Consider the following 19,657-nt stretch of genomic DNA (forward strand, 5'->3'; position numbering starts at 1 on the left):
TCTCCAAAGAAGATAAGACCAGTGTCTAGTAAGTACATAAAAGATGCTCAACATCTTACTCATTAAGGGAATGTAAGTCAAAACCACAATGAGATGCCATTTCATACTATTAGGACGACTACAATAAAAAGGAGAGACAATAACACATGTTGGTAAGGATGTGGATAAATTAGAACCCTCATGATTGCTTATAGAACTTAAATGGTACAGCCACTTTAAAAAACAGTTTGGCAGTTCCTCAAAAGGTTAAACATAGTTATCGTATGACCCAGCAATTGCAATCCTAAGTACATATGTAATGCAAATGACAACTTATGATGTCCACAGAAAAACGTGTGCATGAATGTTCATAGCAGCTTTACTCCTGATGACCTAAAGGTGGAAACAGCCCAACATTCATCAACTTTATGTATGGTTAAACAAAACATGATATAGTCATACAATGGAATATTATTCAGCAATAAAAAGGAATGAAGTATTGATAAATGCCACAACAAGGATGAACCTTGAAAACATCATGCTGAGTGAAAGAAGCCAGACATATAGGACCATATATTGTATGATTCCATTCACATGAAATGTGCAGAATAGGCAAATCCATAGAAACAGAAATTAGATTAGTGGTTACCCAGGGTTAGGGTTGGCAGATTGGGGGAAATGGGGAGTGACTGCTAATGAGCACAGGGTTTCTGGGGTGACGAAAATATTTGGAAATTGATTGTGGTCATGATTACAAAACTCTGTAAATACACTAAAAACAATTGAATTATATACTTTAAATGCTTAAATTTTATGGTATGTAAATTACATTTTAACAACTCTGTCATAAGAAAAAGAATACCTACCATGTGTACTTTACTGGAAATTAAATGGCTTAATTCATTCATATCAAGTACCAAACATACTATCTGGCCGCAAATACACACTGAATAAAAGCAAGTTCCTTCTTCCTTTCCTTTCTCTCCTCTATGGTGACTTCTGTGCTCAAGATTCTGTAATCTAAGCATTTTTACCACTGAGCATATTTTAAAAATTGTGTGGAAGTCTTAAAAGCAATTCCAAAAGATGAAGGTAGAAGAGAGTTAGTTTTGCAAAGGAGGTGTGGGACAATGACTTTCTGAGGAAATCTGGCTTCTGTAGTGAGACATATTTCATAGGTCAGGAGCCCTTAAAGGAAAATGATTTCATAGCAATAAGATGAGATAGTTAAGCTCTCCTTTGGCACTGAGAGTAAGTTTGCTCTAGTTCCGCCATTTTGCACAGAGATTAGTAGTATTTGGCTAGTAAGCACAGGTGACTTATCTCTAAGGATCCTTCTAAAAACAGTCGATGGGGAAAAAAGAATGGGAATTTGTCTCTGGAATTTAAAAGACAATGAGATATAGATGATAATTCCTTCTTCTAACCTTTCATATAATATTGGCTCTAGACCTATAGTAGATGTTATTTAGAGACCCAATGAGTAATAATTTGATCACAGGGCTTTACTTTAGGAAAAAACTAAAGCACAGAGTTCATGAATGGACTCTAGAGAAAATTAAGTGCATGTATTAAGGGTGTGGCATGCAGACTTTTAAAAATTTTGTAATTTGTTTCATAATCATAATTGAAAAGCAAAATAGTATTTTGAAAGTTGATTTTTGAAGAATAGAAAATTCAGGTATCTTAACAGAAATGTATCATCATCATTTATTTTTAGATACTTTTCTTATTCTTTCTTCTAATCTTGGCAGAAGTATTTTGAAATGAAGTCAGAATGTATCAGTCCAATGTACCCCGGAAAAAAAGGAGAGAAATAAAAACATCACATAATTAAAGGGGCATATTAAGTAACTTGTTCTCCATGAATTTATCAAAAATCTCAGTCTTTTGGCTCAAAGAAAATGAAAAAGTTAGGAGTAAATTTCAGATTTGGCAAAAACCTTATATACCAAATTTTGTGGGTCAGCAGAAGTACATTCAAGACCAGTACAAAAGCTGAAGTCCCAATGAAGTGATCCTGTGTCCAGAGTGATATTTAAAGGGCTCTTTGATTGTTAGCTGGATATGCTTGTTGAAATAAATTTAACACAGTATTTCTTTTAACCTAATCCTCTTACTATCTGCCATTGAAGTGCTTTGCTCACATTTTCACAGCTTCATATTGTTGCAACCAAGGACTCAGATCTCCTGACTTTGAGCTTTACAGCACTTTCCTCAATAGTACACTATTATGGCTAAGTGTTTCCTCTCTATAATGTTATCAGAAACATACAGAATTAAATGATTTATATTTACTGAACTGTGATTATAAAAAATGTATCCCAAATTTTCTTCTTTTTTACTCTCATGTAATTAATAGTCCAAGCTAAATAAGAATTAAATATTTAAATAACTGTAAATTTTTCTGAAAAAATAAAGAGGAGTGAAAAATAAGCTATGGTGTTTGAGTATTGTGGAATAGGTAACCCTTCTATTGGAAACAACTGGGAAAAATGGACAAAACTTAAATACATCTCCTTATAGGCACTGGAGGGATAACAAGCCAGTAAGAATATGGGCCAAGGTTTGGGAGAAAAAGTAAACTGGGAGAGGTGAGCTTCATGTTTCAGATAGCTGTAGTTTCTATAACAGAAAGATGAGAAGCTAAGTAGCACATCTGACAGACTCATGGAACAAAGGGAGCAAAAACTGGAGATAGACACCATCAAATAGGGATTCCAAAGAACTCTGTCCAAGATGTAAAGATAAATCAGAAGGATTCAAGCAAGTGCAAGGAATGAATCTGAACTCAGCATTACCCAAATCCCAGAAAGTAAATGAAGCTTGTTCTGGATTGCTAATGCCTCTAGATGCCTGACAGAGGCAAGCATAAATTCTCTCGGAAGAAAGAAAACATCATCATAGATTTTGAATTATATCTATAATTTTCCCATGTACAATAGTAGCAGATTAGACACAGATGAAGAAAGAATTGTTGAACTGAAAGATAAACCAGAAGAAAATTTCCAGAGTGAAGCATGAAGAGAAAATAAAAAATTCAGAAAGCAAGGTGAGATATATAGAAGATATAGTGACAAGATCCAATGTTGGAATTGTCAGAATTGAAATTGGAACCCTAGAAGGAGAAAAGCAGAGAGAAAATGGAGGAAAAGCAATGGTGGCTGACAGAGTTCCAAAACTGCTGAAAGACCTCAAGCCAAAGATTCAAGAAGATCTACAAACTCCAAGAAGAATAATTAGAGAGAAAATTATATCTTGGTACATCATAAATGCCAGTGAAATCAAAACAAAGAGAAAAATTATAAAAGGATCTGGAGGGGGAGGAAAAACAGATTAATTTGAAAGTAGCACCAATTAGACCAACAACTCTCTTCTTAATAGAAACAATGGACACCAGGGAAAATGAAGTCATATCTTCAAATGGAAAAAGAAAAAATGCCAACTTATCTTTCTGTAACCAGGAAATTTATCCTATAAGAATAAATATGATATAAAGTCATACACAGGTTGTTTAAAAAAAAAAAAAAAACCCTAGAAGAAATTTGACCAGGAGACTCACACTAAAGGATATATTTTTAAAATATTCTTCTTTAGGCAGAAGGAAACATTCACAGATAGACTTGGTGGTAAAGGAAAGAATGAATAACAAAGAAAAGAGGATTATTTATAATTACATCTAAGTGAAAATTTCCTGCATCTAATAACAATAATAATATGGTAAAGGGTTTAAAATATATATAAAATTATAATACATAATGACAATAGCATATATAAGTCAGAATGAGGAAATATGGAATCCAAATGTACAAAGGCCCCTCCAATGCTCGGGAATAGGTAAAAATACCATCTCAGATAAATTAACAGAAGTAATAAATACTTTAGCAAGGTTGTTCAATACAAAATCATTGTGTTCTTATATACCAGCAACAAATAAGAAATTATGTTAAGAAAATTTTACCATCTATAATAACATCAGAAAATATCAAACATATAGAAAAGTTTAACAAAGATGTACAAGTTTTCTACACAGAAAACTCTAAATGTTATTGAGACAAATTAAAGAAGACCAAAATGAGAGAGATAAAATATATACAGATTGAAAGAATTATAACAAGGTCACTTTTCACTAAATTAACTAATACATTCCCAATAAAAAGCCAAACCATTTTTTAAATGAAAATTAATGATTTGATTATAAAAGTTTTATGGAAATGTAAAGGGCCCAAAATAATCATCAGCAGTAAATAAAAAGAAAGGGAAGGAAGGATCTGTTCTACTTAAAGCTACAGTAATCCACACAGTGAGGGAAGTGTACAAAGATGGATAAATAAACCCATGGCACAGAATACAAAGTCCAAAAACAGATCCATGCACATACAAACAATTTATGACAAAGGTGTTGCTGCAAGAGCAATGATGCTGTGTAAAATAATAAAACTTTCACACCTTTCACCAAAAAATGAATTCCAGGTGGACTGTAGGTCTCAATGTAAAAAGTACATTTTTGTAACACATTATAACCTGTATAAGTTTGCATCCAGAATTTATAAATAACTTCAATAAATTATTGACAGGAAATTCACAAAAAAAGACTTGCATAGGTAATTCACAAAAGAGGATCTCCAAAGAGCCATTAGGGAAAGGTGCTCAGTCCCACTAGCACTCAGAGAAATGGAAGTTAAAACCACAAGACATCACCCAACACCCGACAGGTGACTTCCATGTGAAATATTAGCAAGGTCGTTTTGGGGCGAAAGGAACACTCAGGCATTACTGCTATGAATGTAAGTTAGTAAAACCACTTTGGAAAACAGGTTGGCATAATCATTAAGCTTGAACATTCATAATTACACTTTTAAGCACATTCTCAACATTTATGTGAGCATTTATTCACAAAAAAACAAGTACAAGAATGTTCACAGAGGCATTACTCATAATCTCCACCTGCAGTAGACTGGAAAAATAAATTGTGGTGTATTTACACAGTAGTATAGCAAGGAAAATAAATGAACCATAGCGATACTGATGGATTTCACAAACATAATGTTCAGTTAAAGAAGGTAGTCACAAAATAATTTAAACTCTACTATCCCATTCAATAAAGTTCAAAAACACAAAATTAACTATACTGTAACAAGATAGTGGTTTCGGTTGAGAAGGAGGAATGTAAAGAAATTAGGAGGGGAGGAGAGAAGATGGCGGAAGAGTAAGACGCGGAGATCACCTTCCTTCCCACAGATACAGTAGAAATACATCTACACGTGGAACTGCTCCTACAGAACACCCACTGAACGCTGGCAGAAAACGTCCGACCTCCAAAAAGGCAAGAAACTCCCCCCGTACTTGGGTAGGCCAAAAGAAAAAAGAAATAACAGAGACAAAAGAATAGGGATGGGACCTGCACCAGTGGGAGGGAGCCATGAAGGAGGAAAGATTTCCACGCACTAGGAAGCCCCTTCGCGGGCAGAGACTGCGGGTGGCAGAGGGGGGAAGCTTCGGAGCCACGGAGGAGAGCGCAGCCACAGGGGTGCGGAGGGCAAAGCGGAGAGATTCCCGCACAGAGGCTCGGCGCCGAGCAGCACTCACCAGCCCAAGAGAGGCTTCTCTGCTCACCCACCGAGGCGGGCGGGGGCTGGGAGCTGAGGCTCGGGCTTCGGTCGGATTGCAGGGAGAGGACTGGGGTTGGCGGCGTGAACACAGCCTGAAGGGGTTAGTGCACCACAGCTAGCCGGGAGGGAGTCCGGGAAAAAGTCTGCAGCTGCCAAAGAGGCAAGAGACTTTTTCTTCCCTCTTTGTTTCCTGGTGCGCGAGGAGAGGGGATTCAGAGCACCGCCTAAATGAACTCCAGAGACGGGCGTGAGACGCTGGGGCTGCTGCTGCCACCACCAAAAAGCCTGTGTGCGAGCACAGGTCACTCTCCACACCGCCCCTCCCGGGAGCCTGTACAGCCCGCCACTGCCAGGGTCCCGTGATCCAGGGACAACTTCCCCGGGAGAATGCACTGCGCACCTCAGGCTGGTGCAACGTCATGCCGGCCTCTGCCGCCGCAGGCTCACCCCGCCTCCTCTGTACCCCTCCCTCCCCGCGGCCTGGGTGAGCCAGAGCCCCCGAAGCAGCTGCTCCTTTAACCCCGTCCTGTCTGGGTGGGGAATAGATGCCCTCAGGCGACCTACACGCAGAGGCGGGTCCAAATCCAAAGCTGAACCCCAGGAGCTGTGCGAACAGAGAAGAGAAGGGGAAATCTCTCCCAGCAGCCTCAGAAGCAGCATTAAAACTCCACAAACAACTTGATGTGCCTGCATCTGTTGAATACCTGAATAGACAACGAATCATCCCAAATTCAAGAGGTGGACTTTGGGAGCAGGATATATTAATTTTTCCCCTTTTCGTTTTTTTTGTGAGTGTATATGTATATGCTTCTGGGTGAGATTTTGTCTATATAACTTTGCTTTATAATAGCTTTATTTTACTTCACTATATTATAGCCTCTTTCTTTCTATTTTTTCTCCCTTTTACTCTGAGCCGTGTGGACGAAAGGCTCTTGGTGCTCCAGCCAGGCATCAGGGCCGTGCCTCTGAGGTGGGAGAGCCAACTTCAGGACACTGGTCCACAAGAGACCTCCCAGCTCCACGTAATACCAAACGGCAAAAATCTCTCAGAGATCTCCATCTCAACATCAAGACCCAGCTTCACTCAACGACCAGCAAGCTACAGTGCTGGACACCCTATGCCAAACAACTAGCAAGACAGGAACACAGCCCCATCCATTAGCAGAGAGGCTGCCTAAAATCATAATAAGGCCACAGACACCCCAAAATACACCACCAGAAGTGGACGTGCCCACCAGAAAGACAAGATCCAGCCTCATCCACCAGAACTCAGGCACTAGTTCCCTCCACCAGGAAGCCTACACAACCCACTGAACCAACCTTAGCCACTGGGGACAGATACCAAAAACAACGGGAACTACGAACCTGCAGCCTGTGAAAAGGAGACTCCAAACACAGTAAGATAAGCAAAATGAGACGACAGAAAAACACACAGCAGATGAAGGAGCAGGGTCAAAACACACCAGACTTAACAAATGAAGAGGAAATAGGTAGTCTACCTGAAAAAGAATTCAGAATAATGATAGTAAGGATGATCCAAAATCTTGGATATAGAATAGACAAAATGCAAGAAACATTTAACAAGGAGGTAGAAGAACTAAAGAGGAACCAAGCAATGATGAAAAACACAATAAATGAAATTTAAAATACTCTAGATGGGATCAATAGCAGGATAACTGAGGCAGAAGAAAGGATAAGTGACCTGGAAGATAAAATGGTGGAAATAACTACTGCAGAGCAGGATAAAGAAAAAAGAATGCAAAGAACTGAGGACAGTCTCAGAGACCTCTGGGACAATATTAAATGCACCAACATTCGAATTATAGGGGTCCCAGAAGAAGAAGAGAAAAAGAAAGGGACTGAGAAAATATTTGAAGAGATTATAGTTGAAAACTTCCCTAATATGGGAAAGGAAATAGTTAACCAAGTCCTGGAAGCACAGAGAGTCCCATACAGGATAAACCCAAGGAGAAACACGCCAAGACACATATTAATCAAACTGTCAAAAATTAAATATAAGGAAAACATATTAAAAGCAGCAAGGGAAAAACAAGAAATAACACACAAGGGAATCCCCATAAGGTTAACATCTGATCTTTCAGCAGAAACTCTGCAAGCCAGAAGGGAGTGGCAGGATATACTTAAAGTGATGAAGGAGAAAAACCTACAGCCAAGATGACTCTACCCAGCAAGGATCTCATTCAGATGTGATGGAGAAATTAAAACCTTTACAGACAAGCAAAAGCTGAGAGAGTTCAGCACCACCAAACCAGCTTTACAACAAATGCTAAAGGAACTTCTCTAGGCAAGAAACACAAGAGAAGGAAAACACCTACAATAACAAACCCAAAACATTTAAGAAAATGGGAATAGGAACATACATATCGATAATTACCTTGAATGTAAAAGGATTAAATGCTCCCACCAAAAGACACAGGCTGGCTGAATGGATACAAAAACAAGACCCATATATATGCTGTCTACAAGAGACCCACTTCAGACCTAGAGACACATACAGACTGAAAGTGAGGGGATGGAAAAAGATATTCCATGCAAATGGAAATCAAAAGAAAGCTGGAGTAGCAATTCTCATATCAGACAAAATAGACTTTAAAATAAAGACTATTACAAGAGACAAAGAAGGACACTATATAATGATCAAGGGACCGATCCAAGAGGAAGGTATAACAATTGTAAATATTTATGCACCCAACATAGGAGCACCTCAATACATAAGGCAAATACTAACAGCCATAAAAGGGGAAATCGACAGCAACACAATCATAGTAGGGGACTTTAACACCCCACTTTCACCAATGGACAGATCATCCAAAATGAAAATAAATAAGGAAACACAAGCTTTAAATGATACATTAAACAAGATGGACTTAATTGATATTTATAGGACATTCCACCCAAAAACAACAGGATACACATTTTTCTCAAGTGCTCATGGAACATTCTCCAGGATAGATCATATCTTGGGTCACAAATCAAGCCTTGGAAAATTTAAGAAAATTGAAAGCGTATCAAGTATCTTTTCCGACCACAACGCTATGAGACTAGATATCAATTACAGGAAAAGATCTGTAAAAAATACAAACACATGGAGGCTACACAATACCCTACTTAATAACGAAGTGATCACTGAAGAAATCAAAGGGGAAATCAAAAAATACCTAGAAACAAATGACAATGGAGATACGACGACCCAAAACCTATGGGACGCAGCAAAAGCAGTGCTAAGAGGGAAGTTTATAGCAATACAAGCCTACCTCAAGAAACAGGAAACATCTCGAATAAACAATCTAACCTTGCACCTAAAGCAATTAGAGAAAGAAGAACAAAAAAACCCCAAAGCCAGCAGAAGGAAAGAAATTATAAAGATCAGGTCAGAAATAAATGAAAAAGAAATGAAGGAAACAATAGCAAAAATCAATGAAACTAAAAGCTGGTTCTTTGAGAAGATAAACAAAATTGATAAACCATTAGCCAGACTCATCAAGAGAAAAAGGAAGAAGACTCAAATCAATAGAATTAGAAATGAAAAAGGAGAAGTAACCACTGACACTGCAGAAATACAAAAGATCATGAGAGATTACTACAAGCAACTCTATGCCAATAAAATGGACAACCTGGAAGAAATGGACAGATTCTTAGAAATGCACAAACTGCCGAGACTGAACCAGGAAGAAATAGAAAATATGAACAGACCAATCACAAGCACTGCAATTGAAACTGTGATTAAAAACCTTCCAACAAACAAAAGCCCAGGACCAGATGGCCTCACAGGTGAATTCTATCAAACATTTAGAGAAGAGCTAACACCTATCCTTCTCAAACTCTTCCAAAATATTGCAGAGGGAGGAACACTCCCAAACTCATTCTACGAGGCCACCATCACCCTGATACCAAAACCAGACAAAGATGTCACAAAGAAAGAAAACTACAGGCCAATATCACTGATGAACATAGATGCAAAAATCCTCAACAAAATACTAGCAAACAGAATCCAACAGCACATTAAAAGGATCATACACCATGATCAAGTGGGGTTTATCCCAGGAATGCAAGGATTCTTCAATATACGCAAATCAATCAATGTGATACACCATATTAACAAATTGAAGGAGAAAAACCATATGATCATCTCAATAGATGCAGAGAAAGCTTTCAACAAAATTCAACACCGATTTATGATAAAAGCCCTGCAGAAAGTAGGGATAGAGGGAACTTTCTTCAACATAATAAAGGCCATATATGACAAGCCCACAGCCAACATTGTCCTCAATGGTGAAAAACTGAAACCATTTCCACTAAGATCAGGAACAAGACAAGGTTGCCCACTCTCACCACTATTATTCAACATAGTTTTGGAAGTGTTAGCCACAGCAATCAGAGAAGACAAAGAAATAAAAGGAGTCCAAATCGGAAAAGAAGAAGTAAAGCTGTCACTATTTGCAGATGACATGATACTATACATAGAGAATCCTAAAGATGCTACCAGAAAACTCCTAGAGCTAATCAATGAATTTGGTAAAGTAGCAGGATACAAAATTAATGCACAGAAATCTCTTGCATTGCTATACACTAATGACGAAAAATCTGAAAGTGAAATTAAGAAAACACTCCCGTTTACCATTGCAACAAAAAGAATAAAATATCTAGGAATAAACCTACCTAAGGAGACAAAAGACCTGTATACAGAAAATTATAAGACACTGATGAAAGAAATTAAAGATGATACAAATAGATGGAGAGATATGCCATGTTCCTGGATTGGAAGAATCAACATTGTGAAAATGACTCTACTACCCAAAGCAATCTACAGATTCAATGCAATCTCTATCAAACTACCACTGGCATTTTTCACAGAACTAGAACAAAAAATTTCACAATTTGTATGGAAAAACAAAAGACCCCGAATAGCCAAAGCAATCCTGAGAACGAAAAATGGAGCTGGGGGAATCAGGCTCCCTGACTTCAGACTGTATCACAAAGCTACAGTAATCAAGACAGTTTGGTACTGGCACAAAAACAGAAATATAGATCAATGGAACAGGATAGAAAGCCCAGAGATAAACCCACACACATATGGTCACCTTATCTTTGATAAAGGAGGCAAGCATATACAGTGGAGAAAAGACAGCCTCTTCAATAAGTGGTGCTGGGAAAATTGGACAGGTACATGTAAAAGTATGAAATTAGAACACTCCCTGACACCATGCACAAAAATAAACTCAAAATGTATTAAAGACCTAAGTGTAAGGCCAGACACTATCAAACTCTTAGAGGAAAACATAGGCAGAACACTCTATGACATACATCACAGCAAGATTCTTTTTGACCCAGTTCCCAGAGAAATGGAAATAAGAACACAAATAAACAAATGGGACCTAATGAAACTTAAAAGCTTTTGCACAGCAAAGGAAACCATAAACAAGACCAAAAGACAACCCTCAGAATGGGAGAAAATATTTGCAAATGAAGCAACTGACAAAGGATTAATCTCCAAGATTTACAAGCAGCTCATGCAGCTCAATAACAAAAAAACGAACAACCCAATCCAAACATGGGCAGAAGACCTAAATAGACATTTCTCCAAAGAAGATATACAGATTGCCAACAGACACATGAAAGAATGCTCAACATCCTTAATCATTAGAGAAATGCAAATCAAAACTACAATGAGATATCATCTCACACTGATCAGAATGGCCATCATCAAAAAATCTAGAAACAATAAATGCTGGAGAGGGTGTGGACAAAGGGAACACTCTTGCACTGTTGGTGGGAATGTAAATTGATACAGCCACTATGGAGAACAGTATGGAGGTTCCTTAAAAAACTACAAATAGAACTACCATACGACCCAGGAATCCCACTACTGGGCATATACCCTGAGAAAACCATAGTTCAAAAAGAGTCATGTACCAAAATGTTCATTGCAGCTCTATTTACAATAGCCAGGACATGGAAGCAACCTAAATGTCCATCGACAGATGAATGGATAAAGAAGATGTGGCACATATATACAATGGAATATTACTCAGCCATAAAAAGAAATGAAATGGAGGTATTTGTAATGAGGTGGATGGAGTTAGAGTCTGTCATACAGAGTGAAGTAAGTCAGAAAGAGAGAAACAAATACAGTATGCTAACACATATATACGGAATCTAAGGAAAAAAAAAAAAGGCCATGAAGAACCTAGTGGCAAGATGGGAATAAAGACACAGACCTACTAGAGAATGGACTTGAGGATATGGGGAGGGGGTGGGGTGAGATGTGACAGGGTAAGAGAGTGTCATGGACATATATACACTACCAAATGTAAAATAGATAGCTAGTGGGAAGCAGCCGCATAGCACAGGGAGATCAGCTCGGTGCTTTGTGACCACCTAGAGGGGTGGGATGGGGAGGGTGGGAGGGAGGGAGATGCAAGAGGGAAGAGAAATGGGAACATATTGTATATGTATAACTGATTCACTTTGTTATAAAGCAGAAGCTAACACACCATTGTAAGGCAATTATACTTCAATAAAGATGTTTAAAAAAAAAAAAAAAAGAAATTAGGAGGGGTCATAGTGTGGATCTTGGGAGTGCCCACAGCATTCTAGTTTTTGACCTGATGGCAGTTACACGATTTTCATTTTCTGATAATTCACTTAGTACTATATTTATATTTTAAATATTTTTCTGTATGTACATATACAGAAAAGTTATAAAAATTATCCTTAAAGTCATAAAAATCTATAAGTCTTTGTATTAAAAATAAAGCATGAGAAAAATTCTAAATCTTCCTAGGAGTGTCTGCTTTAATTAATTACATTCTATTAGAAGGTTCACCAACTGATGTTTGACAATTTACGCAAAATTTTCACATATTTCTTAAAGAATTGAGATCTGTTTGCTTTAAGGTCATTCAGCTTGATATTTCTGGCACATCCCAAATACTTCAGCAACACATGTATATTTATTATGTTTAACTAAGTAGAAATTAGATAAAAGAATTAGAAATTAGATAAAAGAATATTTCCTTTATTGAGATTCTGCTTGAGTCACTGGCTTAATTTCAGTAAGCAGAAAATAATGATATAATATTTGCTTTGCTAAGTTTTTTTGAAAGACGTTTTCAAACCCCAACATTTAAATAATTATGGCTTGCTTATCTAGAACAGGTTTAAAAGCTGAGTTCAGTAAAAATTTCTTACACGATTCCCAAAGCTTGTATAGAAGGACAATATCTTTTCAGGTTTCAGTCAAAAGAATTTCAAAGACTAATCTGAACTTGCACTTATTTTTAAAAATACATTTTCAGTATTTCCTGAAATTCAACCATAAACCACTAATGAGTCATAGAAAAGTAGACCACACTTTAAAGTAGAAATCTGTGCAGTAAAAACATACTTTATTTGTAGGGTTAAAGCAGAAATGAAACATCAGGTAATCTCACATCTAGGTGACAGCAAGCTGCTCCCTTCTTTCATTGTTCCTCTTTAATCTGGTCTCCCTTTTCCTTCTTGGAAAGACTTCCCCACGCATGTTTTCAGGTTTGGCTTAATTCTATAGACTGTAGGTGCTAAAGAATGATCTGAGTATTCACTTTATAAACTCTTTCCTTAAAAAATAGAGCTCTGAATCAAGAAGGAATATTAGTAATAGATTCAGGACTTTCCAAGAAATCCAGTGGATTTAAATAGTGAATGATATACCATGGATCTAATGAAAGCTTTCTTTTTTCTCTTCTCTGTTTGACTTTCAAGCAGAATCTGTAATTGAGGTTTCAGTATTTGGTGGGAATCCTGAACATATGGTTATGAACAAATGAATTAATTCAGAAGATTTTAAATGAATGCCAGATATATAAGAGAGTGAGAGTAATAACATGACAATTGATAGAGGAATGATACAGTCAGACTGTGACTCGAAGCTTTTCAAAGGAAAAGGATAATTGGCAGAGATGCTCAAGGAAGGCCAATCAGAGGTGTTGGTGTTTCAACTGTTCATTGATGAATGTACTGGATATGAACAGAAAAAAGAGGAAGAGAATACATCAAATGTGGGCTGTAATAGGAGCAAAAGTCTTTAGGCAGCATGCAGGAGTGAGTGGAGGAGAGAAGAGCTGAATGCAGCAACTAAAACAAAGCTTTGTGTTGGGGATGTTTGTGAGCTAAACTGAAGAGGAGAGGTTAGAGCTAGACTTGGATCCACGGTGAAGGAGACTGGATTCCTTGCTGCTGCAGGCAAAGGCAAGTCATCACAGGTTCCGGAGCTGAAAAGTTGCTTCATGAAAACAGTGTTGCATGACCACTATTTATAATAGCCAAGACATGGAAGCAACCTAAATGTCCATCTGTCCACAGATGAATGGATAAAGAAGACATGGTTATCTATCTATCTATCTATCTATCTATCTATCTATCTATCTATCTATAGATATCTATATATCTATACACACACACACACACACACACACACACACACACACACACACACACAATGGAATATTACTCAGCCATAAAGAAGAATGAAATAATGCCATTTGCAGCAACATAGGTGGACCTAGAGATTATCATACTAAATGAAGTCAGACAGAGAAAGACAAACACCATATGATATCACTTATATGTGGAATCTACAATATGATACAAGTGAACTTATTTACAAAACAGAAATAGACTTACAGACATAGAAAACACACTTATGGTTACTAAAGTGGAAAGGGGGTAAGGGAGGGACTAATTAGGAGTCTGGGCTTAAGAGATACACACTACTACATACAGTCCTACTGTATAGCACAGGGAACTATATTCAATATCCTGTAATGAACCATAATGGAAAAAATATGAAAAAGTATAAATATATAACTGAATCACTTTGCTGTACACCAGAAACTAACACAACATAGTAAATCAACTATACGTCAATAAAAAATAAAAAAACCAAAGAGTGTTGCATGGCTACTAATTTGTCAGCAAAATGCAGGATGGACTGGAAGGCAGAGGCACATTTCTTGCCATTAAGGATTTCTAGACATTGGATGAATCAATTCTAGGTCCCTGGATTAAGAATTTGGCGGCCTCCAATCCCGACATCCGGTTTTAGAAACTTGCATAAACGCACTGCTCATCAAGAATGTACAGCCCATAGGGACTTCCCTGGTGGCACAGTGGTTAAGAATCCACCTGCCAATGCAGGGGACACGGGTCTGAGTCCTGTTCCAGGAAGATCCCACATGCCGTGGCGCAACTAAGCCCATGCACCACAACTACTGAGCCTGTGCTCTAGAGCCCGCGAGCCACAAACTGCTGAGCCTGCGTGCCTACAGCCTGTGCTCTGCAACAAGAGAAGCCACTGCAATGAGAAGCCCACGCACTGCAAGGAAGAGTAGCCCCCCACTGGCCGCAACTAGAGAAAGATTGTGTGTAGCAACGAAGACCCAACGCAACCAAAAATAAATAAATAAATAAATAAATTAATTAATTAAATTAAAAAAAAATGTACAGCCAATTAATACCGGGAGGTAAGGGAAGGAATGACACAGATGCCATGGACAGGCACAGTAGACATTGTTTGTCATCCCAACAGCTACACGCTGTGTAACAACCCTTATAACATTAATATATAAAAGTATGGAAAATAATCATTTAAATAAAGCTTAAAAATATTAGTTTTTAAAATCTTTGTCAAAAAATATATCAGGGTTTCCTATTTGTCAGGAACCTTGTGGATTAATTTCTGTCTTTTCTAGCTTTACTGTGTAAATTTGGTCAAATCATTTTCATTCTTGAACATCAGTTTTCCTATACTTTAACTTGGGCTAATTTATTTGTCAAGTACCAGTCTCCCAGGGACATTAGTGAAAAATCTTGAACACAAGGTGCTATGAATTATAATGTAGCACGCCATTGTTATGGTTAGAAATCACAGTGAGTAATAAAGTTTTACTTCATTTTCTTTAGAGTTGTAAGGGGATCGAAATATTTTTTCTAAAGCCTATTTGCTGAGTCATGGCAGAAATGGAATAATTATTTGTTGAGGTGAACTAACTCAGTTATTTCTTTAAAATGCACTCATGAAACAAAGCTCCCTCCTTCTGGGCAAAGGCATACTTAATTTCCTCCCCAAGTACAAAGATGTTTTATGTGGATTTTTCTTTTAAAACATCATATTTTACTACATTAAATATTTGAACATATAATGTTATTAATTTATATAGTATCTCTTTTGCAGAAATGATTCATTTGATTAGGGTTGAATACATACTTAATAATGACAGTCAAACTTCCTCTTGTAATTCAATAACCACGCAGTTTTCAAACTATTGAGTGGGCTAGATGCTGGGATATGTATTAGGGATACAAATAGGAACCCCAAACAAGCCTTATTCTTAGGAAACCCTCAGATAAGCAATTAGGAGTCAGTTACATCATGCTCAATAATCCAGGAGAATGATGTCATACATTTTCTAATATTTAAAGCTCTGGGCAGCCACTGGAGTGTCTATTCTCAGACTCCTCAAAATATGCCTCATTCCTGGACCCACGCAATTTAATTAATGAAAGCTAATCAGTGCTCACCCTATTCTAGGCTCTTTATTTATACTAACTTATGTAATCCTCTACAATCCTACCAAATAGATATTATCAATGTCCTCTTTTTTTCAGAGAGATCACCACGGGTCACCCTGCTAGAAGGTTCCAGAGTCTGGACTTAAGCTCCGGCAGTTCTGGCTCCAGGGTCTGAGTCTTTAAACCTCGTACATACTGTCTCTTGAACTTGAGCTCTCTTATTGTGGCTCAATTCCCGCTAAACACCCCACTAGGTAAGAGGCTACCTGATGTCATCCGGGGCACACTGCTGAATGCTTGCAGGCTGTGAGCAGTCCCACTGGACCAGACACTCCCTGTTCCCTCTCTGACCCAGGGTTCAGCCCCATGCCTAGTTCATGCCAGCCATTGAGTGAATATTCATGACTCCTTTTGTATGTATTCCCTGCCCTGCAGCCAGCAACCTCATGTTACCCAGGAGATGGATTAGGACTCTACCCCTTGGGAAACCACAGCAAGAAGCCATTCACAAGGTCCTCAAAGAGGCAGGACAAGGGAGAGGTGGGCCAGCCACGGAATTACGCTTGCATGACCCTGAGAAGGAGCATCTCCAGAAACCTCCAGAGTGTTGTGTCTTTCCTAATCCCTTTTCTGAGAATTCTCTTTCAGGCTAGAGAATCCTTCAGTCCAGTTTACTGACTGAAATCTAATTAATTCAGAACACTTGTGTAAAGGAAAATAAATTAGTATAATATTTAATTTTGAAATAGTTTTGTAACAATGTGGCTTATGACGTTTCTACATAAGTAAGCAAATTAGAATAAATTTTAAAGTGCAGGGTCTTTGAAGGATGGGAGGTTTATAACTGACTGATACGGAGCTCCTGGTGACACCCTGCGAATGCAGAAACTTGGTGAGCACAGAAAAGAGGACTCAACACTGCATTCTGAGGGCATGATCACTCTCAGCAGAGTTTAAGTATTTGCCCCCATTTCTGCAGTGTGTATCTTCTCCAGATGTGTTTAGGATATGTTCTGCCATATACATAGTTAAAAGAAAGACAGAGACTGCACCTAGAAAAAAGTGGCTCCAGTGCTTTTGAGCAAGAGGATTCAGGAAGGCCATTCTATGTGGTTGCAGTTTCCCATGGAAGCACCACACCCTCCACAGATGCCTCATCAGGCTTTCAAGGAGGTTGCATGAAAATGCAATAAAAGGGCCTCCTGGCAGTGCCCTAACAACCCTATCTGCAATCTTCTAGACAAAGGCAAGCATGGGCAGGACTCCTACACCAAGACAAGACTATCCCTGCGTTCTGAGCAGACCTCTGCTCACATCACTTGGAGCATGTAACAGTTTGAAACCCAGTTTTAAAAGCAATAAATCATTTTCTGCAACACATCACAGGGCAATTTTCATGGTTGTGGAAACTATTCCTTAATGATAAGCCCATGTGCCTTTTGGTCTCACCGCCCACCCGAGGTGAGCACCTCCGTGCGTACTCTACAGAGACTGCAAGCACATTTGCAGGACGTCTTGCAACACAGGAGAAGGTGGCACCGCATGAAGATGGACCTTAAACATTCAGGCTTCTGTCTCTACTTGCACGTCCCTTTGTTCTTGAGACTGAGGTAGAGAGGAGAGAAACTGGCCCAGTGAGGACTGGCTGCATGTCCGCAGCATGGCAGGTATCCCACGAGGAGGGGACGGGGAGTGGGGTCAGCCGTGCCCAGGACAGACCTCTCCTATGGGAGGGGTCGCCTTGAAGTCGCAGGCACTGGTGGTCAATGCAGCACTGAAGGAATGCAGAGCTGTCACCTAAGCCATCCTGGGGAGGCAGTGTGTGGGCAGAGCAGGGGCCAAACCTTCACAGAGGAAGAGCATTTCAATTAAGCTGCAGAATCAGTAGAAGGTGGCCCGGTGAAGGGATTCAAGGTGGCCATGGGTCACAGGCATTCAAGCTAGAGGCTACAGGCAGAGAGTGCAGGCCACGGGCTTCATGAATGCTGGCACAGGACCAGGGCTTAATGTGGTTTAAGCTACATTGTCAGGAGAAAGCCAAGATGGGAGATCCCAGCTCTGCCTTCTTGAGAATTCTCCACCCAGAGTTTGTGGTCTTTAGAATACCCTACAGTTTACGGAGTGCTTTTGTTTATTCTCTCATCTACAACACAGCATTCAGTAAGAACACCGAGGAAGCACTACCCATTGTGAGAGACATGGTTGGAACTTAATAAAACCTCAGCAAGTATAGACAGGAGAGTAGAAGATAACTACTCTGTCTTTGGACAGTTGAAACAAAGATGACAATGAAACCCAGGCCAGGGCATCCTCCCAGATGATATTAGGAGCAGATGACCATGTCTGAAGAGGCATCACTAACTGCAGGTGCCCAGGTTCCTGGACCAGGGCTGACTGTCAGCCCAGAAGTGGGGAGAAGGTCTCTTACTTTTGAGAGCACAGCACTTGCCTCCTCAGGTCTTCCTCCCTCTCCTTCCTTCCTGCCTCCAAAGCCATCAGTGGCCTCTTGTCTGCCCAGAATGAAAGCTGTTTATGTTATCAAACAAGGGTTGGTTAAATTCACCCTCAGTCTTTTAACTCTTCAATAACCAGTACAGAGAGCGTCTCCTGGTCAGGTGCTCCTTCCTACCCATCAAAGCTTATCCATCCCCTCTAGATACAGAGAAAAGGGTACAGAAAATGATGAAATATTGATGATAGTCCTTTTTTGGATGACCGAGCACTGTGAATCAGCAGCAGGGTATTTCACAATGATAGCATCATGGCCAGGCAGCCAGTATCCCTCCAGGGAGTATGAGGGGATGCAGGACTCACCTGTGGCAAAGACAACATTCCTGGAGACCAGACGATGCTCCACGATGGAGAACTGTGGGAGCTCAATTCTCTCCACTCCAGTAACAGCCTTATCACCACCACGCCAGTAAAATTCAATGTCATCCGTGGTGTAGCCATCTGCCAGGAGACAGAAGCAAGGACATGGCAAAAATGAAGCATTATTTTGTCTAAAGAAACTGTCACTAATAAAATGGAAGTAATAGCTTGCCCATGTTTGAAGTAAATTTGTTTGATGTGCTTGTCTATGAAAAGAAGCATCATCAAAGAACTAACTTTCAAATATTCTCATGTTACCTCTGCTGTCTGATTTGAACCAGGCTGAGAAACTGTGGTGGCAGAGTGCTCTGACCAAAGTTCTGTCTGCAAAGCCTAATGGTAGGGCTGGCCTCGACTTTGCACAGAAATGAATTAAAAACATATTCAAAGCACTGAATAAGATAGTTGGAAGAAAAAGTAAGAACCTGAGTATGAAGAATTCTGGAAAGGCAGCTCTCTCAAAAACTATTAAAAAGTTAAAACACTGAGGGTGAATTTGACCAATCAATGTTTGATAAAGTCAGGCATTTTTGGATAGTGTCATGAGGTGTTCCTGGCCGTGAGCTTGGCCATCCTTAGAAATGCCTTTTGTAGGGACCCTCTTGGCCCTTAGAGATTTGAGC

At 39.1% G+C, this 19,657-nt stretch overlaps 1 protein-coding gene across 3 annotated transcripts in view; it reads right to left on the reverse strand.

Annotated features, from left to right (window-relative positions):
• The window catches only part of GABRB3 (gamma-aminobutyric acid type A receptor subunit beta3), a 229,046-nt gene that overhangs the window by 20,816 nt on the left and 188,573 nt on the right, over window positions 1-19,657 (reverse strand). For all 3 annotated transcript variants that reach the window (XM_068537476.1, XM_068537475.1, XM_068537477.1), the window contains exon 6: window positions 18,978-19,115. In XM_068537476.1, coding sequence (XP_068393577.1) covers window positions 18,978-19,115 — 138 coding nt within the window. The remainder of the gene's footprint in view (window positions 1-18,977; window positions 19,116-19,657) is intronic.

Source organism: Eschrichtius robustus, chromosome 1 (genome assembly GCF_028021215.1).
Source record: "Eschrichtius robustus isolate mEscRob2 chromosome 1, mEscRob2.pri, whole genome shotgun sequence".
Classification (NCBI taxonomy): domain Eukaryota; kingdom Metazoa; phylum Chordata; class Mammalia; order Artiodactyla; family Eschrichtiidae; genus Eschrichtius; species Eschrichtius robustus.